At 45.5% G+C, this 26,874-nt stretch overlaps 1 protein-coding gene across 3 annotated transcripts in view; it reads right to left on the reverse strand.

Annotated features, from left to right (window-relative positions):
- Positions 1 to 2,691: 2,691 nt before the first annotated feature.
- Positions 2,692 to 26,874, reverse strand: part of LOC147124711 (trimeric intracellular cation channel type B-A-like) — a 44,465-nt gene continuing 20,282 nt past the window's right edge. For all 3 annotated transcript variants that reach the window (XM_085991974.1, XM_085991980.1, XM_085991985.1), the window contains exons 3-6: positions 14,349 to 14,533; positions 13,772 to 13,859; positions 6,486 to 6,603; positions 2,692 to 3,054 (exon numbers count right to left, since the gene is read on the reverse strand). In XM_085991974.1, the coding sequence (XP_085848100.1) occupies positions 2,830 to 3,054; positions 6,486 to 6,603; positions 13,772 to 13,859; positions 14,349 to 14,533 (616 nt within the window). In that variant the 3' untranslated portion in view covers positions 2,692 to 2,829. The remainder of the gene's footprint in view (positions 3,055 to 6,485; positions 6,604 to 13,771; positions 13,860 to 14,348; positions 14,534 to 26,874) is intronic.

The following is a 26,874-nucleotide window of genomic DNA, read 5'->3' on the forward strand; positions in this document are numbered from 1 at the left end:
GTAATTTAAGCACCCTTCACAGGGCAGGAACAGCACCCTCCACGTGGTATGCTTTAAATTTCTCTAGTGTGGACCCAGCATTCCTTTCCTGCAGATCAATCACAGCAAGGGGAAGAGAAGGAGGAAGTGATAATGATGAGGTCATGTCCCTCTGCTCCAGAGCACAGTTTCAGCTACATCTTCATTTTCCCTCTTTCTCCCACGCTCATCCGGACGTCAGGGTGGGGGGGTGAAAAGGATAGCAGGGATGAAGACTTGAGTCGCAGAACACAAGGGAGCCAGGGGAGTGGGGACTGGAAGAGGATCCTGCAGCAGAGTCGCAGGGACTCAGATCTCAGGGGTCCTTCTCTGATCTTGCTAAACATCACACCTATGACAGGCACGGAGGACAATCTCAGGATGTGCAGCAGATGACAGGAGTCACAGTTGAGTCTACTGCCATTCAATGTGCAAACATCAGGAAAGTTTTTGCCTCATGGCAGCTTTTTATTCATTCATTCATTCATGGGATATGAGCATGGCTGGCAAGGCCATGAATTATTGCCCAACCCTAATCCCCCTCGAGAAGGTAGTGGTGAGCGGCCTTCTTGAACCACTACAGTCCATGTGGTGAAGGTGCTCCCACAGTGCTATTAGGTTGGGATTTTGACCCAGCTCGCTGCAGGCCCCCTCTTCTCCTTCCACAGGGAAACCCAGTCCTGCCTTTGCAGCTGTTTTTTTTTTGGTCTCCAGGGATTACCAGATTTAGACAGGGTGAAGGCAAAACTCAAATCACTCCAGTAATGAAGATACTGAGGCAAAAGTTTTCAAATAACATTCCCTTTAAAACTCACTTCTGCCAGGATAAGCTGATCCTGGCAAGCAAGTACAGCTGCGTTATACAGCTATGCACTGCTACATATTTTTGGCCTGCAGATTTTCTTCAGGTTCAGCATCACCAGTATGATGCGGAATGCAACTTTACCACACAATATCGGTCACTTGGGGTCATAAATTCTGCAATTTTGCACAATTATTCTATTCCCTGGAAGGAAAACTGATGAGAAGTCCAGTGAAAGGAGAGAAAGCATCTTTAATGACTGGAACACATAGCTAAAGGAAAGTTGAACTTTATTTGTTCCTTCAGCCAAAATGCATATTTTAAAATTAGTGCACATGTACCAATGAAAATTGTGTTGCATTTCAAGTCACTATTAAGCCAGAAATAATAAGTGATCAAGTAATTACCCAGTTATGTACAGAATGGTGATATTAATTTCCAACAGTTTCCCCACCCCAATGAGTGCCAAAGATTGCCCAAACTCACTCACTTAATATCTTGTTTATCTAGGCAAGGTATGATTCCTGGTAGCACTTTAGGTGTGCCTTTAAGTCCATTCTGGATTCTCATGTAGAGCAAACAACCATTAGGTATTATTTCACATTATCTATTCCAATCAAGCCTAGAGAATAAATTCAGATGTTCTCTTGCATCATAGGTTTCTGGAAAGTTCCATCCTAAACTATCTGAAAATACACCATAGTGATTTTTCGCTACCTCATTTTGCTGTCATTGTTTATTGTAAATACACAACCACAGGTTTACAAAACATTTGTAAAATGGTACACTTTAAACAGCGAACAAATAAAGAACTGTGCCACAAAAAAATGTACATGCTTAATTATCACAGTGGTCAGTGAAAAAGGGCAAATTCACTTTGTATAGGAACAAATAAAACCATTTTATATTCAGTGCACAGAACTTACATTTTAGAAGTTAAAGTGAATCCCCAAGTTTACAGTACACCAAAATACCAAAACAAAAATAGATCCTCTATTAGAAAAATCAGTGCTGAATAGCTCAACATTTTGACTATGTCTTAAATTTCATTGCTAAATTATTTTGTTTCTTGCCAATTGAATTATGAAGGATGAGATCATGAACTAACAAACAGGAGTGCAATGGCAGACAGTCCACTTTGGATATTATGAACAAATCACAGAGCAGGAAGAACAGTATAAAAGATAAGGTATTGTTTAAACTCAACTGTACAACTTGAATAGGAAAGTATTAGTAAAGGAGTCAGTACTTGTCTGAGTTACCCCCTCCCATCAAATTCACGAGTCAGCAGCAGGAACTAGTTCCTCTTCCGAATATTTTGTTAGATAGCATATTGGAAGGTAGACTCAAGTGACGCAAAAGTGTCAACCAAGGTGTATTCCCTTCTTTCACCAGCAATCTGGTCGAGACTACCAAAGGGTAACTAGAATGTCAGAGCTGGCTCTCAAATTCAAGAATAGGCTGCCATTTTACATACCAGAGTTTAAAGTTTGTTTTTCAATCATTTAACTATTCATCTTAAAAACATTGCATTTTGTGGCATGTACAATTCCAATATTTTCTGGCACTTGTAAAATTAAAAACAGGAATAATTACTCCTAGGATTTCCATAAATTCACTACAATTTTTTTAAATATTTTAATCTTTGTATAAATACTAAATTACAGCAACTTTTTCCTTACACTAAATGAAGGACCCTCAAATGTTGTTCACAGGCATCAAATGTACTTCCCACTTAAACCCATAGTAACATTATAAAAAATAAAACCACCACAAACAAGAGTCAATGTTATTCCAATAACTTTAGTCTATTTTATGTAGCTGTCTACTTGAACTCTGCAGGACTTTTCAATAGTACCTAGGTACATTTTATTTTGCAGATGACTATTCTCTTAATGTTTGTGCTACAAAAGGGTTTCTTAATTTCAAACTTCACACAAAGGCTTTCAATGGAACAGAAGTCCAACAGAAAGATAGCCTCTTGGATCCTGCCATTCTTGATGAGCATCTTATTCAGCCTTCTTTGTCTTCCTCCTTCTGACAATTTCAGTGTCTTCAAAAGTCGCACCCAAAGGAGCAGGGCACTGTTTCTCCAGTGCTTCTCCTTTACCAGAAGCTTCTGTTTTAAAATGTTGTTCAGTGGAACTGGATTGCCAACTAAATGCCATATGGTACAAAGCAACTTCCATGGGTGCAAAAGGGGAATGGTGAATGTTAAAGAGCACCATTGCAACCTAAAATACAAAATGATATATTTGCCAAATTGTACAGAGCAGCCTGATCAATGCCAAAGGAATATAAATGTTAAAAACAGCATGGCAACCTAAAAAACAAAAAGGATATATGTTCATATACAACTTATTAGCAGCTGTCAACTGTGCCATAGCCTGGTAAATACAAAGGTTCCCAATAAATCCAAAAGGTTATTACTGCAGTTTTGAGATCACAGAACTGATCTAAATAGATATTAATGGCAATTTTTAAAAATTTATTTATTGATTTATTTATTTTTTAAAAAGGCTTTACAAGAGGCAAACTGAATGTGAATTAAAAAATTAGAAGAGTGCTAAAGTTCGAAGATGTTTCAGATGTACTAAAAGGGCAGGGAAGAAAAAAAGTCACGCTTAATATTAAGAATTTTGGAATTTACTGATCAGCTGTTTATACTGCCAGACAGCAGTAGTTGTTACACGACACTGCTCATTAGCTGAGCAGCGCTCTTACAGCACGGGGATTTGGTTGAGAGCTGTTTCACTAGGCACTGTTGGATTGCTACCTGAATTAATAATCATTCAATAACTGCTAATTCGTGTCACATTTGCACACTAGTGAAGTCATTCAAAAAACAGCAATAAACCACAAATCAAGTAGGGAATGTATGTATCAAAGTCCGTGAAACATTGCTAAGGACTTGTGAAATCAACTAATAAAAAAGTGGTCAGCAAAAGCTACCGACAAACATGAAAATTATTCAGCCAAAATGTCCTGAACCACCCTTCATGATTCTTGCAAATTAGTTTTGTTTTGTTTAATGTAACTATTGCATGTGAAGAAAACAAATTTATCTATCTGTACTGGATAAGGAAAGCACTAGATTTCCATGAAACCAAAGCACTTTCCAGTGTCTCTGAACACATCTCTTTCCAATCCTTTCAGCAGAAATTTGCATCCCCACCAATGCAAGAGCATAACCTCCAAATCGCTATAAGCAACACCAAGCAAGATCTGCTGATATTTAAAACACTTTGGTAGAAGAACGAATCACATACTCCAGAGTCCTCGAGTTTAGAGTTGTATATAGAAAGCAGCAGAAGGAATAGGCAAGAAACTGAATCAGAGTGTCGTGTATCTCACTGAAGCATTTCATGTTCCACAGGATTTGTTGAAGCTAACAGGAAAACGGAGAGAGGAGGTGGACCCAGTTTTGCTGCCTTATTCTTTCAATATTCAAGTGTTCTAACTCAGAATGGAATATCTGATGGATTTGAAATAGGATGCACTTCCTCTTTAATAAATGACATAGAAAATGAATTTTCAAGTCTGAGAAATCCTAATCAAACACCTGGAAATTTAATTTGAACTGATCATGAAACTTAGAAAACACTGGGATAAACAAAAGCATAGAGGGACTTAGGGGTTACGGGGAGAGGGCAGGGAAGTGGATGCGAGTCTAGATTCGGATCAGCCATGATCCTATTGAATGGCGGAGCAGGCCCGAGGGGCCGTATGGCCTACTCCTGCTCCTACTTCTTATGTTATGTTCTTAAATACTTAAATTTCAATTTGCTATTCATCCTGAAGGAAAGTTGATTTATTGTGACTAGATCATATAATAAGCTCTTAAATGTTTTATTTCTAGCACCATACAAGTATCATTAGGGAGTGAAGTTACAGTACACACCAAAACATATATAAATGAACACATTAAGAAATATCCAAACATGCTTGGTTTTCACCGTGGCTGTTTCGGTCTTCCTGCAAACCTTCCCTTAAAATCAAGCATTCCCTTCCCTCCCACAAGTCTGCCAGACAGAAAAATAGGCTTAAGCACGGAAAAGGTACATTCCAAGTAGAAAGCACTGCACCAGTGATGCCAAAATAGCTAGAGTTTATACTCATTGTCGTCATCGACTGGTTGGCTAATCTAAAGAGTTTGTTTCCAGTAGGTGTCCTATTGTTATAGAAATTACACAAATTTCAAGAAAAATCCTTTGAAGTTATTTGTTTATAGGGCAGTTTTCCCCCCTCTCATCCGCAGCAAGTACCATCAATTTTAGTAAAAACTTAAAACACTGGTGAAGCTTTAATAAATGTTTTTCTTCACCCAGCAGCATTTGAAATAAAATTCAGTAGAAGCCAATGTAGTCACTTAATGCGAGGGGAAAACATATTTCATTTTCCTTTTACATTCTATTTTTGTGCTTTCAAAGCACCATGGCATTTATAGGGAAACAACCATGAGCACCCCCAGCAACTCCATTAGAACAGCCGATACCAACATTACAATACCACCAATAATAACAGCACTTACTGCTGGGCATAATCCTCTCTCACACTGAAGTCTGACTCGGGGAGAGATTTCAGAGTGGAGGCTACTAATGAACAGAATATATGATAGACATACTCCCTTGGTGGGGCATTGCCTCTAAGAAGTTCTGAACAGACATGCCATCTCAGCATTCATTGCATCTGAACCATGTGCATCAAGGCTGAAAAATAGACTGCACATACAAGATCAAATAAGCTGTAAATGTACAAAATGCCAAACCTCTAGACTCATGCAGTGGTCAGTTTTCTGTCATCATAGAAATGGCATTACATTATTTTGCCTGAGCAGCCGTACAAGTAAAGCACTCCTTTACTCCTGAAATGCAATACCATTTGGATCATGGCACTTTTCATGATGACAAATCCAACCTCAAACCACACAGGGCTACAGTTTTATTCCATAAATCAATTGAATGCTCCTTTGGTTATTTATAAAGTTGTTGCTCATGTAATATGTGCAGTGTCATAAGTGGTAGGACACAGGCTTGGGGAGGGAGGGAAGAAGAAAGCACAGACGAGAAACAGGAAGAAATATGTAATTACTTCAAAACGAATATTCTCACCTTCTCAACTCTAGCATGCTAATGATATAACCTGCTGTATCAAATATAAAATGTAATCAGCCCAATTAAAAATAAACCATAGGTGCCTGGAGAAGAAATCCAAAAGTGTAAATGCTCAGGGTTCTAAAGACTAACATTTTCAAGTACATTGTCCCGGTTTTATTTCATCTAAATTGCATTCATGGGGAAAAAAGTATTTTTATGCAGCACTCAAGGTCCAAATCATTTCTGCCGGTCTGTAGAAAACCCAAGCAAAGACAAACTCAGTGTTCCTAGATACATCAGGCACGATTTGTACTAGAGGTGCAATAAAAATTTCAATACCAGTCTGACATCAACGAGTTTGCTAGTTTCCTACCCCAAAAATGTTAGAGAATACATAAAGCCAGACAGTACAATAACGACTCATAACGAACTTGCAAATGCTGCAAAGTGTTAAATGGTTTCACAAGCTAAATAAAAGGGATTACCTACAGTTATATTACCCCAAATTTTTTCTGCGAATTTATACAACTATAGCAAAAATCACACTTTAATAACATTTATTTACATACCTCTGTGGAAACTACAAACATAGTGTACAAAAATATCAGGTTGTGTCTGGTAATAGGCAGATAATTCATCTGCTGCAAAGTAAAGAGTACAGCTCCTATCAGAGTTACCTTCGTTCCGCTGTAACACAAACAGGATAATTAGTATACATACGAAAAAATGTAAGTTAAAAACTTCCAACAGATTGTCTCTACAGAGACAACAAAGCAGTCATAACTTTTCAGTTGACCAACTCAGTTACACTGCACATTTAACATCAGTGTAAATAAGCCATTCTTTGCATCTCGTCACAAACGTTCGATGGGCATTTCCAACATCCACAAGTGTTCACTCTCTGGTAGGAGCAGGAACCCTGGCTAACTTTCCCCTTCCTAGCGCAAGGACGATTGTAACATCATGAGGAATGATGCAATGATGAGACCAGTGTGTGACAACCCTAATTTATCACTTTAAAGTTACTGTCGTCATGATCTTCCATTGAACTGGACTTCAGTGTCCACTTACAAATGGGAATTACTGACATCTGGGGATTGGTGGGGAGCAGCGGAGAGAGGCATCAGCTGGGACAAAGTTCCTTTAAGAAGTTTGTTATGTGGGCATCTAGTCATCTTCTCCACTCTATTGTGTATAATGCATTGCGCTGCAGTGTACCCTTAACCCAGGAAAAGCAGCATTTGCACAAGAACACAACAGTAAACAAAAGCATCCCAAAGCCACACTAGGTCCGAAGGTGAAAAAAGCAGAGCAGATGGGCAGGACCTTTGTAAATGGATGCTCAACTTCTTTCGAAGGATGAAGGTGATCATTTGGTAGATCATCTAACTGTGGCAGAGCCACCAAGGGACTCTTATATCGATGTACATAATTATCTGTAACAATGAATCTGTACCTTTATTCGTTTTACGAAATGAAAATAGCGCGGTCTCTATAGGGTTAAGACCAAACGCGATGACGTCACCACGTGGGTCACGTGACGTTCCCAACGGCGGGAAATGTGATGACGTCAGAGGGAGGCGCGCTCTCCTTCAGTCCTCGTGGAGCCAGCATTGAGCATAGACCTGTTAGTTAGTTCTCCTGCGTTTTGATTGTTACTTCTGCAAAACAGTATTAAACTTCGTTTGGTTGACAGACTGACTCAATCTCAGTCCTTTGATTAGGAATCTGGCAATTCCTACAGAGCAGATGGGCAGGACCTTTGTAAATGGATGCTCAACTTCTTTCGAAGGATGAAGGTGATCATTTGGTAGATCATCTAACATTCTTACTCTTTTTTAAAAAAAAACTCTAGTCTGCATACAAATAGGATTATATTAGTCATAAAAATTGGCTGTAGGATTCCGAGGAACTGGATCTTTAGAGCAGCTTGGGACATATCACTAAAATGCTTGTACCTTGCTGTCAAGGCAAGACAATAATGCTTAGCCAAAGCATGTATGCTGCCCCAGGTCATAAGAACACAAGAAATATGAGTAGGCCATTTGGCCTGTCGAGCCTGCTCCGCCATTCAATAAGATCATGGCTGATCTTCTACCTCAACTCGACTTTCCTGCCCGATCCCCATATCCCTTAATATCCAAAAAAACTATCCATCTGTGTCTTAAATATACAACAACAACTTGCATTTATATAGCATCTTTAACGTAGTAAAACGTCCCAAGGCGCTGCACAGAAGTATTTTAAGACAAAAAAATTGATACTGATCCACATAAGCATAAATTAGGGCAGATGACCAAAAGCTTGGTCAAAAAGATAACATAGAAGATAGGAGCAGGAGTAGGCCATTCGGCCCCTCGAGCCTGTTCTGCCATTTAATGAGATCATGGCTGATCATCCAAACTCAGTACCCTGTCCCTGCTTTCTCCCCATATCCCTTTAGCCTTAAGAAACATACAGGAAACACTTTTTTATCCGGCACCGATGGGACCGGCGTGGTGCCGGTTTAACAAAAAGTCCGGATTACAAAAAGGTATAGTAAAAGGTACGAGAGCTCCGTACACAGCAACAGGTGCAGGAACCCCGGCCACAAGATTCAAGCATCCCTGTTGCTTAACAACAGGTGCAGGAACCCCGGTTACACAGCCACAGATCCAGGAACGACCACTAATATGAAGTAAAACTTACCTGAACCTACTCCTGAATTTTGCCGGTTAACAGAGATTTCCGGTTATTTAGGTGCCGGTAAATCGAGAGGTTCCTGTATCGAACTCCTTGAATATATTTAACTAGCTGGGGAGCCCCGCGTTGCGAGGGCAATTTTGGGGCGCGAGGGCAATTTTGGGGCGCTTGGTCTCCCTGCCCGTGTGTCCCCCCTCTCCCTGTCATGTCCTCTCCCTGTCCTATCCCTCCCTCCCCTCGCCCACCCGCTCCCCTCCCGTCGCCCACCCCCACCCCCTCCCCGTCTGTGTCCCTCCCTCCCCCGCTCCCCTCTGTCCCTCTCTCCGGCCCCTCCCCCTGCCTACCTGAGGTCCGGTGCCGTTGCCAGAGCGGGAATGCTGAGCAGTGGCCAGCGCCAGGCTCTCGCGGCCGGCGCATGCGCGGTCAGCGCGAGCGCCCCGCGATTTCCCGAGGCCCCCCCCCCCGCGCGATTTCCCGAGGCCCCCCCCCCCCCCGCGCGATTTCCCGAGGCTCCCCCCCCCCCCCCCGGCGATTTCCCGAGGCGCCCCCCCCCCCGCGCGATTTCCCGAGGCTCTTCCCCCCCCCCCGGATACCGCGGGCGGGATTTTTGTCCGGCCGAAACGTAAAGACACATATGACCGGTCCGGAATCGCAAGCTTTCTTTTGAGGCGACACGCGCGTCGGTACGCTCTGTAACTTCCAAACGTATAGAGACCAGGCGGACACAGACAGAAGAGCCGCTTTATATATATATAGATAGATGAATTGGCCTCAACTGCCTTCTGTGGTAGAGAATTCCACAGGATAGAGGATTGGCTAACAGAAGGCAGAGTTGGGATAAATGGTTCATTCTCAGACTGGCAATCAGTAACTAGTGGTGTTCCACAGGGGTCAGTGCTGGGTCCCCAACTCTTTACAATCTATATTAACGATTTGGAGGAGGGGACCGAGTGTAACATATCAAAGTTTGCAGATGATACTAAGATGGGAGGGAAAGTAGTGAGTGAGGAGGACATAAAAAACCTGCAAGGGGACATCGACAGGCTAAGTAAGTGGGCAGAGATTTGGCAGATGGAATACAATACTGGAAAGTGTGAGGTTATGCACTTTGGCAGGAAAAATCGTAGAGCAAGTTATTATCTTAATGGCAAGAAACTGGAAAGTACTGAAGTACAAAGGGATCTGGGGGTCCTGGTGCACGAAACTCAAAAGGTTAGTATGCAGGTGCAGCAAGTGATTAAGAAGGCCAATGGAATGTTGGCTTTCATTGCTAGGGGGATAGAATATAAAAATAGGGAGGTATTGCTTCAGTTGTACAAGGTATTGGTGAGGCCGCACCTGGAATACTGCGTACAGTTTTGGTGCCCATACTTAAGAAAGGACATACTTGCTCTCGAGTCAGTACAAAGAAGGTTCACTCGGTTAATCCCGGGGATGAGGGGATGGACATATGAGGAGAGGTTGAGTAGATTGGGACTCTACTCATTGGAGTTCAGAAGAATGAGAGGCGATCTTATTGAAACATATAAGATTGTGAAGGGGTCGGATCGGGTGGATGCGGGGAAGATGTTCCCGATGATGGGTGAAACTAGAACTAGGGGGCATAGTCTTAGAATAAGGGGCTGCTCTTTCAAAACTGAGATGAGGAGGAACTACTTCACTCAGAGGGTGGTAGGTCCATGGAATATGCTGCCCCAAAAAGCTGTCGAAGCTACATCATTACATAAATTTAAAACAGAAATAGACAGTTTCCTAGAAGTAAAGGGAATTAAGGGTTACGGGGAGCGGGCAGGAATTTGGACACGAGTCTAGGTTCGGATCGGTCATGGCCCTGTGGGTAGCGGAGCGGGCCCAGGGGCCGTGTAGCCTGTTCTTGCTCCTATTTCGTGTGTCTAATTCTGTTAGATTCAGGAGATGGTTCTGTGATAGTGGATTGGCGGTTAGGATCAGATCAGCCATGATCTTATTGAATGGCGGAGCAGGCTCGAGGGGCTGATTGGCCTACTCCTGCTCCTATTTCTTATGTTCTTATGTAGGTTCACCACTCTCTGGGTGAAGAAATTCCTCCTCATCTCTGTCCTAAATGGCTTACCCCTTATCTTTAGACTGTGACCCCTGGTTCTGGACTCCCCCGCCATCGGGAACATCCTTCCTGCATCTAGTCTGTCTAGTCCTGTTAGAATTTTATAAGCTTCAATAAGATCCCCTCTCATTCTTCTAAACTCCAGTGAGTATAAGCCCAATCAACCCAATCTCTCCTCATACGTCATTCCTGCCATCCCAGGTATCAGTCTGGTGAATCTTCACTGCACTCCCTCCATAGCAAGAACATCCTTCCTCAGATAAGGCGACCAAAACTGCACACAATACTCAAGGTGTGGTCTCACCAAGGCCCTGTACAACTGCAGCAAGACATCCTTGTTCCTGTACTCGAATCCTCTCGCTACAAAAGCCAACATACCATTTGCCTTCTTAACCATAGGTAGGTTTTAAGGAGCGTCTTAAAAAGGAGGAAAGAGGTAGCAAGGCGGACCGGTTTAGGCAGGGAATTCCAGAACTAAGGGCCCAGGCAACAGAAGGCACAGCCACCAAAGGTTGAGCGATTATAATCAGGGATCCTCAAGAGGGCAGAATTAGAGGAGCACAAATATCTCGGCAGGGGGGGGGGTTGTGGGGCTGAAGGAGATTACAGAGATAGGAAGGGGCGAGGCCATGGAGGGATTTGAAAACAAGGATGAGAATTTTGAAATTGAGGCGCTGCTTAACCAGGAGCCAATGTAGGTCAGCGAGCACAGGGGTGATGGGCAAACGGGACTTGGTGCGAGTTAGGACACGGGCAGCCGAGTTTTGGATGACCTCAAGTTTACGCAAGGTGGAATGTGGGAGGCTAGCCAGGAGTGCGTTGGAATAGTCAAGTCTAGAGGTAACAAAGGCATGGATGAGGGCTTCAGCAGCAGATGAGCTGAGGCAAGGGCGGCGATGGGCAATGTTACGGAGGTGGAAGTAGGCGGTCTTTGTTATGCTGCGGGTATGTGGTCGGAAGCTCATTTCAGGGTCAAATATGACACCAAGGTTGCGAACAGTGTGGTTCAGCCTCAGACAGATGTTAGGGGGAGGGATGGAGTCAGTGGCTAGGACTGAAAACAATGGCTTCAGTTTTCCCAGTATTTAATTGGAAAAAAATTTTGCTCATCCAGAACTGTATGTAGGACAAGCAGTCTGACAATTCTGACACTGTGGAGGGGTCGAGAGAAGAAGTAGTGAGGTAGAGCTGGGTGTCATCAGCGCACATGTGGAAACTGACGCTGTGTTTTCGGATGATGTCGCCAAGGGGCAACATGTAGATGAGAAATAGGAGGGGCCAAGGATAGATCCTTGGGGTACACCAGAGGTAATGATGCGGGAGCGGGAAGAGAAGCCATTACAGGTGATTCCCTGGTTACGATTAGATAGATAAGATATACTCAACGACTGAGCATCCACAGCCCTCTGGGATAGAGAATTCCAAAGATTCACCCTCGGAGAAGAAATGTCTTCTCATCTCAGTCCTAAATGGCCGACCCCTTATTCTGAGACTGTGACCCCTGGTTCGAGACGCCCCAGCCAGGGGAAACATCCTCCCTGCATCTACCCTGTCAAGCCCTGTAAGAATTTTGTATGTGTCAATGAACTCACCTCTCATTCTTCTAAACTCTAGAGAATATAGGCTTAGTCTACTCAATCTCTCCTCATAGGACAATCGCCCCATCCCAGGAACCAGTCTGGTGAACCTTTGTTGCACTCCCTCTATGGCAAGTATATCCTTCCTTAGGTAAGGAGACCAAAACTGTACACAATACTCCAAGTATGGTCTCACCAGGACCCTATATAATTGTAGTAAGACATCTTTACTCTTATACTCAAATCCTCTTGTATTCAAATCCTCTTGTAATAAAGGCCAACATACCATTTGCTTTCCTAATTGCTTAGTGTACCTGCTTGTTAACTTTCAGTGATTCATGTACAAGAACAGCCAGGTCCCACTGAACACCAACATTTCCCAATCTCTCACCATTTAAAAAATACTTTTCTATTTTTCCTACCAAAGTGGATAACTTCACATTTCTCCACATTATATTCCATTTGCCATGTTCTTGCCCACTCACTTAGCTTGTCTATATCCCCTTGAAGCCTCTTTGCATCCTCCTCACAACTTACATCAGCAAACTTGGATATATTACTTTTGGTCCCCTCATCTACATCATCGATATAGATTGTGAATAGCTGAGGCTATTCCTCTACATGTTGGCCAAAATGTAAAATGAGCTCCAATTTTCCATACCAAGTTTTGTCATAGACTAATACAGGTAGGTCTATGCAATTTTCCAACCTCTTTTTAGCAACAGTCTTACCTGAAGTCTTGTTCTCAAATGAAAGTGTCAAAATGCCAATCTACATGAATGGCTCATCAGCCAAGTGATGCTTTTTAGTGGAAGAAATGCAAGGTGATTGGACAACATGCACTACTAAAACTATGTTCACTGTCCGATCTGGAAGTGGAATCAGCTTCAAAAGGCTTGTAGCAGAATCAAGGTGGCTAGAGTCTATCTGGTGCGGGTAAGCCATCATGGAAAGTTCTCAAGAGCGAGCACGCACACGCATACCTAGTGCTGGTCTCTCCCTGCAAGATGACAGGACATTCCATTTGTATGTGGAGATCGAAAAACGGGGAAGAATGTAACATTCTTTCCACGGACCAGAGGGAAAAAAAAAAATCATTTGCAATATAGGTGTTAGAGATCTTTGGTATACCAGACTTGCCATCATTTGATCTTGTCTACTTGTACTATGAATTTAGGATTTTTAGGCTCTGGACAAGCTTTTTTCAAGCAAGTTACTTTGATCTTTGTAATTTTCTTTTTAAAATCCCACAAGTAATGACATTTCCAATAAAATTGTACTGCCATAGTTTACAGCCTTTACCAGATGCTTCAGTTCCCAGTTGTAAAATACAATTACATTACTAAGTACTATCTACTATGGGGAAAAAACTAAATGGGGCAATAAGATCAAATGCAATTTCTTGAGAAAAGACAGCCTAAGAATCTGAAACGATTTGGAAGGGATTTTTTCATCTTTACTTCAGTTTAGAACTGCTTAGAACAAATTCAATGCAAATGTTACCACTACGTACTAGGACATTTTCAGCAACTCATTTCTCTCAGGTATCCAGACACCCCGCACCAGTTGTTCAAAGTTAGCTATCAGCCCAGAACCAGCACCTGTGGAAAAAGAAATTTGGTATACACCATAAACTGTAAACAGATATCAAGTTATTTTTCTTTTTTTTTTAAATTGGAAATAGACCACAATGATTTGCAGAGAGGTAATAACATTTACAGTAGTGGTAATAGCTGATAATCATTACAAAAGGCAGAAACACTTAATATTACCCACCATAATTTTATTTTGCAATGGAATCATACCCCACCCCGCCCAACTTACTCAACTATGCCTCTCCTGGTGGCACAGTCGGTAGCGCACTGCCCAGGGAAAGAAGAAATAAAAGTAGCCAGAATTCCTTCTCCTGAGTTCTATCCAGGTAGTGGAGGCCAGCTGGTGCCAATGGAACAGTGCCACATGAATCAGTGCTTTCAGAACTGAAAGGGGAGAGGGGGGGGGGGGGGGACGAGAGAGGGGGAGGATACCAAAAAGAAATAAAATTTAAATATGGCACATGATACAAACCAAGAATGAAAGAGCCCTCTTACCTTTAGCCCATCCAACAGCAATCACGGCAAGCCAGCCATTTCTGTAGCGGCTGTGCGCATCCATTACACCTCCAACAATTTTGCGGGCTCTTGTTACTTCTTTCATACCAGCTATAAATAACTTGGATGGTAAAAAATTGCAGCATTTGTAGAATTTGTCATATGGACAGTAGAATATCAAATACCTAAAAACATTGAAAAATAAAAATAGGGGTGAGGACTGTTTTTTTTTTCCACAGCACAATATATAAACCCAAATGTGTCTACAGTGAAAATGTCTATTGCAAAATTCAAATCTAACAAATTTGTTTACTATTGATGGGGTTTTTTGTTCAATTTTTTTGCCACACCTTCCTCTCCTTAAGGTGTTAAGTCCATGCAGGGGTACTGATGCACAGGCAATGGCCACCCTCTGATACCTGGACTAAGTGCCCATTCTTCATGTGTTAGCCTAGGAGAGCATTGCAACAGAAACAAGTGCACTTTACTTCACCCAATATGTGCACTTTTCTGCAAGTCACTATATCACGAAGCAGCAACATTGGTGCAGAGGCGATTATAGTGCCCCGACTGGCACCACAACTGCCATCAGTAAAGTCAGCAGATGGGCAAACTGAACTAGGATCTTTTTGGTCTACAGTTCAGTTACTCATTGGAGAAACTGTCAGCTAGCCCACTTATGGAGCCCCCCCAAGATCTTCAGTTTCTAAACTATTCAGAGAAACTGCTTGATTTTCTGCTTAAAACAAAAAAAAGTTTCAAAAATTAGTAGGCTGAAATCAAGCTTCCTAGAATGCGGATGGATCTTTCCGGTGAAAGGTTACCGCTATATTTCATGGTATTTACCAAAAAGCCAAGCCTCTTCATCAGAGAGATCTATAATGCTTGGTAAAAAAAATTGAGAATCCATCCAAATAGGAATTTTACAAATACACTTCAAGTTAACTTTTGGCTGCTGAGCAGGTCAAAAAAAATCCTAACATTTCCTAAATGTTTCCTCTCTGCTAAACAGTAGCAGCAAAAAACCTCTGCCATGCATTAAATGACATGCTTCAGGTGCAAGCATCTCTGTGCCCATCCACAATTGTAAAGGCAGGATTACATTTAACACCAAAATGGCTAAACATGTTTTTTAACAGGTCCTTTTGCACATGGTAAACAAATTCAAAGTTCAACCCTAGAGTGCAGAATGATGCCAAGAAAATTACATGTACACTATTAAAGAAAAAACAGTGGCACCAAAATAAGTCAAGCAACGGACAAAAATCACATTTTAAAACAGACATCGTCCCATGTGATCTTACTGCCCACTCCTCAGAAACCTATCTAATGCTGCAGGTACCCAGCAGTGAATGCAGGAAATAAGAATACAACTTTCTTCAGGAGATGACTGGAATGAAAACTAGGCATAGTCTCACAATAAATGGGTTGCCACAAAAGCTGGAAATAATTGATGGAGTACAGAAATTATGAGACTTAAATAGGCAGAAACCAAATCTAGGGTTAATAATACAAAAGAAAATCAAGCAGAATACAGAAAATAAAAGGGAAACAAAGAAGGAATAGAGCAAGGATTTTATATACAGTTCACACCACTTGCCACCCACGCTATCACAGGCAGCTGCCTATATCGGCAAATGGCGCACTCCATTTGCCAGTACCATAGAAGTCAATTACAAAGATAACATATTAAGCGCACCGGCTATTTCAAGCAGTTCAATAGGTCCTTCAATGAATTTGCAGCTCGTTAATCTCCCGCATTTGAGAAATATTCCCATCATCTTGGTAATTAGATTCGTCAACGGCATCAAAATAGAGCCGTAAAGGGGGAAGAGAGGAAAAGAGAAAAGCACAATTAAAACTGGCTGTGAATTCATAAACTTCCGTGTTCAGCTGGTCAGGAGTATGTTAGTTATCTTCAGTCTGTTAGTGCAGTGAAATGAGGAGACTTAACCTATTATGGAATAACCGGATACGGCTTATAGCGGGCAAATCGCGTTGACACCAACGCACCCACTATAAGCCGTGGGAACTGAATATAAAAAAAGTAAATGAATAGTTAAAGAAAGGGTTAGGGTTAGGAAACCCAGCATGGAAAATGAAGAAATGGCAGCAATACTGAATGAGTAATTTGCTGCCATTTTTAAAGAGTGCGATAGTGGGAATGAAAAAAATTGCAAGAGGAAGAGGTGGAGAAATTAGATAGAATAATTATAGATAAGGAAGTAGTACTGAAAGCATTTCTGGAAAAGACACTAGGCCTCGACAGCAAGCATTCACAAATTTCAAGGGAAGTGAGAGAGGAAATAGCAAAGGCCGTGACTATAATCTTTCAATTATCCTTGGATATGTAAGTTGTGCCAGAGTACGGAAGAGCTCTCAGTGTGACACCTTTGTTCAAGGGAAAAAGGGTTAAACCAGGAAATTAGATCGTTCAGATTGACATTGGTTATAAGTAAACTTAGAGCCATTGTGCAGGATAAAATTAAAACTCAGCTTGAAAGACACGGGTTAACCAAGAACAGCTAACATCAATTTATAAAAGACAAGTTGTATTGACAAATTTATTAAGAGTTCTTTGAGGAAACAACGGAATGTATTGATAATGAAAATGTATTGCATCGTCAAAGTTTGAGATTTTCTGACCACTCTCACTAAGGAATTTTTTTTTTCTTTTTAATTTGTTCCTGGGATGTGGATGTCGCTGGCAGGGCCAGCATTTATTTCCCATCTCTAATTGCCCTTGAGAAGGTGGTGAGCCGCCTTCTTGAACTGCTGCAGTCTGTGTGGTGAAGGTACTCCCACAGTGCTGTTAGGGAGGGAGCTCCAGGATTTTTACCCAGCGACGATGAAGGATCGGCGATATATTTCCAAGTCAGGATGGTGTGCGACTTGGAGGTGGTGGTGTTCCCATGCGCCTGCTGCCCTTGTCCTTCTAGGTGGTAGAGGTCGCGGGTTTGGGAGGTGCTGCCGAAGAAGCCTTGGCAAGTTGCTGCAGTGCACCTTGTAGATGATGCACATTGCAGCCACAGTGCGCCAGTGGTGGAGCGAGTGAATTTTAAAGTTGTGTAACTTGCTGTGAAGCAAACCCAAGTATATTGCTGCAAGTGAAAGGAATGGGGTGGGGGGGGCAGCTGGAGAGAGAGGTAAAAAGTAATTAAAGTGTGACGTCACCAGGAAGCAGGTAAGTGATTGGTTGGTGAGTATTTCTCTTTTTTAAACTTTAACTCTGGTTTATAGTTACTAAGGTCTCTCTGGTGTAGCGGGGACTGTTGGTAAACCATTTAACTGTAGTGTAATTAGTGGGATTGATTAATTAATTGAATTTAAATTAAATCAAAGGGTAAGTCATGGCAGGACAGCCCGGCCACGTGGTATGCTCCTCCTGCGATATGTGGGAACTCAGGGACACTTCCGGTGTCCCTGACAACTACATGTGCAGGAAGTGCATCCAGCTGCAGCTACTGACAGACCGCATTGCGGCACTGGAGCTGCGATTGGATGCGTACTGGAGCGTTCGCGATGCTCGGGACGACGTGAATAGCACGTTTACGGAGTTGGACACACCGCAGGTAGAGGTTGGACAGGAAGAAAGGGAATAGGTGACCAACAGGCAGAGTACTAGGCGCAGGCAGGTAGTGCAGGGGTCCCCTGTGGACATCCCCCTCTCAAACAGATACACCACTTTGAGTGCTGTTGGGGGGATGGCTTATCGGGGGAAAGCAGCAGCAGCCACCAACTTTCTGGCACCAGGGGTGGCTCTGCTGCACAGGATGGGAGGAAAAAGAGCGGGAGAGCGATAGTAATAGGGGATTCTATTGTAAGGGGAATAGATAGGCGTTTCTGCGGCCGCAAACAAGACTCCAGGATGGTGTGTTGCCTCCCTGGTGCAAGGGTCAAGGATGTCTCAGAGCGGCTGCAGAACATCTTGGAAAGGGAGGGTGAACAGCCAGTTGTCGTGGTGCATATAGGCACCAATGATATAGGTAAAAAGCTGGATGAGGTCCTAAAAGCGGAATATAGGGAGTTAGGAGGTAAATTAAAAAATAGGACCTCAAAGGTAGTAATCTCAGGATTGCTACCAGTGCCACGTGCTAGTCAGAATAGAAATAGAAGGATATTTCAGATGAATACGTGGCTAGAGGAATGGTGCAACGGGGAGGGATTCAAGTTCCTGGGACATTGGATCCGGTTCTGGGGGAGGTGGGACCAGTTCAAACCGGATGGTTTGCACCTGGGCAGGGCTAGAACCAATGTCCTAGGGGGAGTGTTTGCTAGTGTTCTGGGGGAGGGTTTAAACTAAAATGGCAGGGGGTTGGGAACCTGAGCAGGGAGACAGGAAAGGGAAACAAGGATAAAAGCAAAAAAGATAGGAAGGAGAAAAACAAAAGTGGCAGTCAGAGAAATCAACGGTTTAAATCAAACGTGGCCACAGTAAATAATAATTCTAATAGGTCTAAGAGCATTAAAAAAACAAGCCTGAAGGCTTTGGCCTAGAAATTCAGTTGCGTTCGCCAGCCGTTAGCGCCTTAGGAGGGGTAGATCTCGAGCGCTAGGCACTTAGCGCCCGGGCGCAGGACGATCTGCGCCTACGCCCAACTTCAGTAGACATTTAGCGCCGGCGCAAAGTGTTTGCGCGCGCAACTTATGACGTCATTTCGTCGTGCAACGCCCTTTGTGCGCCCCAAACCGGAACTTCAGTCGCGCCCGCCCAATGTGGGCGTGGCGGTGTTAAGAACTGTGAAGTGGAACGCAGCAGAGGCCCTGCGGGCCTCGGGGAGCGCTAATTAAAGGGCACTTACACTGAACTATAAAGGCCAGCCATTTTGCTGCAATGACTTTTCTGCAATGGATTTCTGGACAGAGACCAAGGAAGAGACCTTACTGATTTGGCCCAACATAGGAGAGGTATTTTTGGCTTCTGGCCAGAGCTTGGAAATTTGCCTCATTGTGATTTCATTGTTTGCAAGTATATTATGGGGGCTGCATGGGGTTCCAACCCTCAGTCCCAGCATTATGTGCGAAGGGCTCGCAGACGCTGTGTGAGAGGGGCAGCCATGCCTAGACGCAGAGGGGGCATCAGGCGTTGGCAACGTAGGCCTTACCCACTCAGGGAATACCGCCAGCAGGTGTCCTATCTCACCATGACTGCCGCGCAGTGTGTTAAGAGGCTGCGCTTCAGAAGGGAGGTGGTTGCAGAGATCTGCCAGCTGCTTCACAGAGCTCTGCGTCCACAGCTGATGTGCAGGACGTCTCTGTCGGTGGAAGTGAAGGTCACGGTGGCTCTGAACTTTTATGCAAGCGGCTCCTTCCAAGCCGCTGCTGGGGACATAGCGAACATCTCCCAGTTCGCCGTGCATCGCTGCATCCGGCAGGTCACCGATGCCCTTTTCACAAGGAGACACCAATTCATCTCCTTCCCCATGACCCTAGAGAGGCAGGAGCAGCGTGCAGTCGGATTTGCGAGGATCGCCGACTTCCCCATGGTGCAGGGCGCCATTGACTGCACACATGTGGCTTTGCGGGCATCTATCGACAATGCCGAGGATTACCGCAACCGGAAGGGCTACCATTCCCTCAATGTACAGCTGGTGTGTGACCACAGGCAGCGCATCCTAGTTGTCAATGCCCGCTTTCCAGGCAGCAGCCACGCTGCATTTATCCTGCGCCAGACTACTGTGGCTGACATGTTCCAGGCACAGCCTCCCCCAAGAGGATGGCTTATCGGGGACAAAGGCTATCCTTTGTGTACATGGCTCATGACCCAGCTCGGCGCGCCCAGGACCCCTGCTGAGGAGGCATACAACGAAAGCCATCAAGCCACAAGGAACATCATAGAGCAAACGATTGACGTCCTCAAGCAACGGTTCCGCTGCCTGGATCGCTCCGGCGGATCTCTGCAGTATTCACCGGATAGAGTCTCCCAGTTCGTCGTCGTTTGCTGCATGCTGCACAACCTGGCTATCCGCAGGACTCAGGCACTGCCACCTCACGTTGGACCACCACCTCAGGAGGAGGAGGAGGAGTACCAGCCCAGGAGGGAGCCACAAGTTCCAAGGGCCATCCGTCGGCGGCTTATTGAACGACACTTCTAGGCCCCGTCAGGGAATGGCTTGTGGCAATGAAGGCACATGAATGCAGCCGCTCCGCAAGCCCTCAGCCGGTTAACGCAACAACCACTTGAAACATCACACATGGACAAGCTGAATAAAGAAAAAGCTTTATTGAACAAACTCAGGGCCCTTCCCACATGAAACCCAAAAACAGACAACACCCCCAAAAAAGTCAAAAACATATCTCACTCCCACAACCTGGGGAGGAATAACAAAACTTGTCCATCCAAATGGCCTTCATCCTCGGCCTTACCAAAAGAACCCCCCCCCCATAGACAACACTACCACCCCCATATAAAAAAACATTTGCCAACACACTCTACTTTGTGTGCCGAGAGGGCGAGTCCTTGTCCAGGCTTTTCCGGCCCCTGGCTGACCTGCTGCTCCGCCTCAACCTGGGCCCTGTGGGTGCTGCAAGGCTGGGGGAAGGCTCCCGAGGGGCACATTGCGTGACGGCAGATGCCCTTGGGGGTCGGCCTAGACGAGCTCTGGCCCTCGAGGGGCCGGCTGCTGACTGCTGCAGCTGGGCAGCATCAGTCCCTCCAGCAGCTCGTCGCAGCTTCGCTGGGGGAGTGGCAGTGGCGGCTGCAGCAATGGGGGCAAGCTGGCTGATGCCAGGCGCTCGCTGCTCGCCTGAGACACTGGCACTCGGCCGGGCTGGCACTGCAGCAAGCGCAGCAATCTGGTGAAGGCCAGGCCGCTGTGCTGCTGCAGCGCGGCGGGTGCCCTGGCGATGCCTGCCTGACACAGCGAGTGTGGCAGAGAGTGCCCGTACTGCCCTGGTCTGTGCCCGCATCAGACCAGCCAGTGACTGCACAGCACCACTGATCAACTGTCCACTCGCTGCCTGTGCTGCCCTGAATTCGTCCCGACTCGCGTCCTGTGCTGCCCTCAATTCGGCCCGACTCGCGTCCTGTGATGCCCCGAATTCGGCCCGACTCGCTTCCTGTGATGCCCCGAATTGTTCGAGACCCCTGGCCTGTGCTGCCGCGAGTTGTTCGAAACCCCTGGCCTGTGAGGCCCCGAAATCGGACACACTATGAGCCAGGGACTCAATGGCCTCAGGCAACCGTGCCACAACCCCCATGAACTCGGTGTGCCGACGATCCGAGTCCATGGACATTTGATCAAGGAGGCGCACCTCCTGGGCGAGGACCGTCTCCGGACTGGAGGCCGGACTCTCCCTCTGGGGAGAAGGCAGCCGAGCTGCCCGACCCTTCCCGCGTGGCTGGACGCCACTGGGCACAGGAGCTACACCCCCCTGCAACACTTCCCCCTGGCTCTCCTCCAGGGAAGACGTGTCCCCTCCATTGCCATCCCCTGGCGCGGATCAGGGTTCCCCCGATGGGCCGCCTTCCTCTTGCTCCTCCTTGTCCTCCTCTTCCGAGGGACTGACACTCGCAGCTTCAGGGACCTCCTCCTCACCAGCTGAAAGCAGGAAGGCACAAGAGTAGCTTTAGAGTGAGGACAGGGCGTCAGCGAGGGAGGCATGAGTGGTGGCATTCTGCGCATTGGTCGGACAGTGGCAAAGGATGTAGATCTGAAGCGCAAGGGGAACGAGAGAGGTCCAAAAGGTCATGTCCTTACCATTGGGGCCCAGCACAGGGTCGGCATCTCCAATTGCAACGGGGCCAATCACCCGGGCACCCATGAGTCGACCCACGCGCTCCTCCAGGTCACTGAGCTGCTGGAACTGGGGACGGCCTCCCCCGGTGACAGTCCGGCTCTTCAGATTCTGGGCCAGCTTGGCCTGCAAGAGAAAGGACGGCCTCTAAGTATAGTGTGGTGCCCTGTTGTTGTGTGCACTGCCTCCCATGGTCGAATAGCTTGGCCAGTGTGTAAAGTGCAGAAAGTGCAATTGATGTTCATGCCAGTGCCATAGCTGCTGGATGAGGGCTGGCCATTAGGCCTTTGAGGTCCCTTTGCCCATAATGTGAGGTGCACATGCAAGGATGAGGAGGACACTGGAAAGGGTACTCACCCTGACAATCCGAGTGAGGTCGTTAAACTTTTTCCGGCATTGGACAACAGTCCGGGGGACATCGCAGGTGGCTGTGACCCTCTGGGCGATATCCCTCCAGGCTCTCCTGTACACCCTGTTGGGAGGCTTCTTGCCACTGTCCGGGAACAAGATATGGCTTCTCTTCTCCAAAGCCCTAACCAGCACCTTTAAATCATGGCCAGAGAAGCGCTGCGCTCGCTCACAGGCCCTCTGCATCCTTCCTGGCGCTATTTCTCTCCAGCAGCAGTGTTTAGGTCTAGCTGGAGGGCTGCAGTATCCAGGGCGTGGCAGCAGACCAAGTCGACCCTTCCCCCTTTAAGAGCTGGCCGGCGCCAGGGTGTCTGCTGTCAATCAAAACATGACCGCACCTGCGCTGCGCCCGGCCTCGGCGGTATCAGTCTGCACCGCCGGCTTAGCGCCTAAGGATAGCCGTGCATCGCCAGTTTTAGCGCTCGAGCAAACTCCTTGGCCAAAGCTACTGAATTTCGGCGAACTGCCCTCCACTTTCCGGCGGGCGCAAACTTTAGCGGCCGCCTGACTTTACCGCCCCAAAAGTGGCTATACTGAATTTCTAGGCCTTTGTGTCTTAATGCGAGGAGCATTCGTAATAAGGTGGATGAATTGGCTGCGCAAATAGAGGTAAACGAATATGATTTGGTTGGGATTACGGAAACATGGCTCAATGGCGGAGCAGGCTCGAAGGGCCGAATGGCCTACTCCTATCTTCTATGTTTCTATGTTAGGATGGCCAAGGCTGGGAACTCAACATCCAGGGGTATTCAATATTCAGGAAAAATAGGCAAAAAGAAAAAGAAAAGGGAGGTGGGGTAGCATTACTGGTTAAAGAAGGGATTAACACAATTGTAAGGAAGGATATTAGCTCTGATGATGTGGAATCTGTATGGGTAGAATTGAGAAATACTAAAGGGCAGAAAACGTTAGTGGGAGTGGTATATGGACCTCCAAACAGTAAGGTGGAGGTTGGGGATGGCATTAAAAGGGAAATTAAAGCAGCGTGCAATAAGGACACAGCAGTCATCATGGGTGACTTTAATCTACATATACATTGGGCTAACCAAATTAGTAACAATACTGTGGAGGAGGAATTCCTGGAGTGTTTACGGGATGGTTTCCTGGACCAATATGTCGAGGAACCAACCAGAGATCAGGCCATCTTAGACTGGGTATTATGTAACGGGAAAGGATTAATAAGCAATCTTGTTGTACGAGGCCCCTTGGGTCAGAGCGATCATAATACAGGTAGACTATCCTTTATCCGAAAACCTCGGGACCAGCCGTGTTTCGGTTTTCGGAAAATTTCGGAAGGTGGGTCAGCGGGGGCCCGCGGGGGGGGGGTGGTCGGCGTCGGCGGGGGGGGGGGGGGGGGGTGGGTCGGCAGTCGTGGCTTGTCCGTCGCTGCTAGCCTGGAATGCAATGAAGTTCCGCATTTCCACCAACAGGTCGTCGTGCTCGGTCGGAACAGGGGCCAGCACCACCGCGGGCTCAGAGCTCTCGTTGCTTTCGAGCCTTTGGAAGAGAGTCAGGTGGTTCCGCGGGGGGGGGGGGGTCGGCGTGGGGTCGTGCGCACGACTTACGCTGACCCTCTGCTCAGCGTAAGTCGGTGGGGGTCGGGGGTCCGCGCGGGGGTGTCGTGCGCACGACTTACGCTGACCCTCTGCTCAGCGTAAGTCATGCGCCACTCTGGTCATGTCGTGCGCACGACTTACGCTGACCGAAAAAACCTTTGGTTTTTAGAGGGTTTTGGTTTTTGGAAGTTCGGATAAAAGGGTAGTCTACCTGTATGATCGAATTCTTCATTAAGATGGAGAATGAAGTAGTTGACTCAGAGACTAGGGTCCTAAATTTAAATAAAGGAAACTACGATGGTCTGAGGAGCGAGTTGGGTAGGATTGATTGGGGAATGTCACTCAAAGGGTTGACGGTGGATAGGCAATGGCAAACATTCAAAGACCGAATGGATGAACTACAGAATTTGTTCATACCAGTTTAGCATAAAAATAAAACAAAAAAGGTGACTCAACCATGGCTAACAAGGGAAATTAGGGATAGCATAAGATCCAAGGAGAGGACATATAAATTGGCCAGAAAAAGCAATAATCCCGAGGATTGGGAGCAGTTTAGGATTCAACAAAGGAGGACAAAGGGATTAATTAAGAAGAGGAAAATAGAATATGAGAGTAAGCTTGCAGGGAACATAAAAACTGACTGTAAAAGCTTTTATAGATATGTGAAGAGAAAAAGATTGGTGAAGTCAAGCGTAGGTCCCTTGCAGTCAGAATATGGGGAATTTATAATGGGGAACAAAGAAATGGCAGACCAACTAAATACATATTTTGGTTCTGTCTTCACAAAGGAGGACACAAATAACCTCCCAGAGGTGCTGGGGAACATAGGGTCTGATGAAAGGGTGCAACTGAAAGAAATCAGTATTTGTAGGGAAATGGTGTTAGGAAAATTGATGGGACTGAAGGCCGATAAATCCCCAGGGCCTGATAATCTACATCCTAGGGTAATTAAGGAAGTGGCCCTAGAAATAGTAGATGCATTGCTGGTCATCTTCCAGAACTCGATAGACTCTGGAACAGTACCCATGGATTGGAGGGTAGCTAATGTTACCCCACTATTCAAAAAAGGTGGTAGAGAGAAAACAGGGAATTATAGACCGGTAAGCCTGACATCGGTAGTGGGGAAAATGCTAGAGTCCATTATAAAAGATGTAATAGCAGAGCACTTGGAAAGCAGTGACGGGATCGGACAAAGTCAACATGGATTTACAAAAGGTAAATCGTGCTCGACTAACCTACTGGAATTTTTTGAGATTGTAACTGGTAAAATAGATAAGGGAGAACCAGTAAATGTGGTATATTTGGACTTTCAGAAGGCTTTCGATAAGGTCCCGCATAAGAGATTAGCGTGCAAAATTAAGGCACATGGGATTGGGGGCAAGGTATTGACTTGGACAGAGAACTGGTTGGCGGATAGAAAGCAAAGAGTTGGAATAAACGGATCGTTTTCCGAGTGGCAGGCAGTGACTAGTGGGGTACCGCAAGGATCGGTCCTAGGACCCCAGCTGTTCACAGTATATATTAATGATCTGGACGAGGGAATTGGATGCAATATGTCCAAATTTGCAGACGACACAAAGCTGGGTGGGAAGGTATGCTGTGAGGAGGATGTCGTGAAACTCCAGTACAATTTGGACAGGCTGGGTGATTGGGCAGAAACATGGCAAATGCACTATAATGTGGATAAATGTGAGGTTATCCACTTTGGTGGCAAAAACAGGAAGGCAGACTATTATTTGAATGGCAATAGGTTGGGAGAAGGGGAAGTGCAAAGAGACCTGGGTGTTCTTGTGCACCAGTCGCGGAAGGTAAGCATGCAGGTGCAGCAGGCGGTTAAGAAGACAAATGGTATGTTGGCCTTCGTAGCAAGAGGGTTCAAGTACAGGAACAAGAATGTCTTGCTGCAGTTGTACAGGGCCTTGGTGAGACCACACCTTGAGTATTGTGTGCAGTTTTGGTCGCCTTATCTGAGGTTAACTGCCATGGAGGGAGTGCAGCGAAGATTCACCAGGCTGATACCTGGGATGGCAGGAATGACGTACGAGGAGAGATTGTGTCGATTGGGCTTATACTAACTGGAGTTTAGAAGATTGAGAGGGGATCTCATCGAAACCTATAAAATTCTGTCAGGCCTGGACAGACTAGATGCAGGAAGGATGTTTCCGATGGCCGGGGAGTCCAGAACCAGGGGTCATAGTCTAAGGATAAGGGGTAAGCCATTTAGGACTGAAATGAGGAGGAATTTCTTCACCCAGAGAGTGGTGAACCTGTGGAATTCTCTGCCACAGAGGGCGGTGGAGGCCAGTTCATGAAATATATTCAAGAAGGAGTTGGATATATTTCTTAAGGCTAAAGGGATATGGGGAGAAGGCAGGGACAGGGTACTGAATTTGGATGATCAGCCATGATCTCATTGAATGACGGAGCAGGCTCGAGGGGCTGAATGGCCTACTCCTGCGCCTATCTTCTATGTTTCTATAGGCAGTTGAGATGCTTTGTCGTTTGTCTCAGTAAATTGCTAAATGCTTCATACTCATTGTGTTGGAAGGTGTTTGATCTCTTTCAGAGTGTGAACAGTCAGAAATAAGAAACATGGGCAGAGACAAGATTAGGCTGGCTTTTAAAAAAAAGCAGTCAGGCAGAAAAGGCTGTGAGAAAGATGGAATGCAGGAGACAATAGAAAATTAGCTTCAATTCAGACATAACAATTGACTGAAGTGGTGTAGTGTAGAGAGTTCATTATTTTGTATTATTACATGAAGGCAAGTTGTATAGATGGAAAGAGAAGGAGCAATTAGATAGGACAGTTATAGTTGAGGAAGTAG

Source organism: Somniosus microcephalus, chromosome 1, assembly GCF_052327205.1.
Source record: "Somniosus microcephalus isolate GS21.2 chromosome 1, FLI_Smic_1.0, whole genome shotgun sequence".
NCBI lineage: Eukaryota > Metazoa > Chordata > Chondrichthyes > Squaliformes > Somniosidae > Somniosus > Somniosus microcephalus.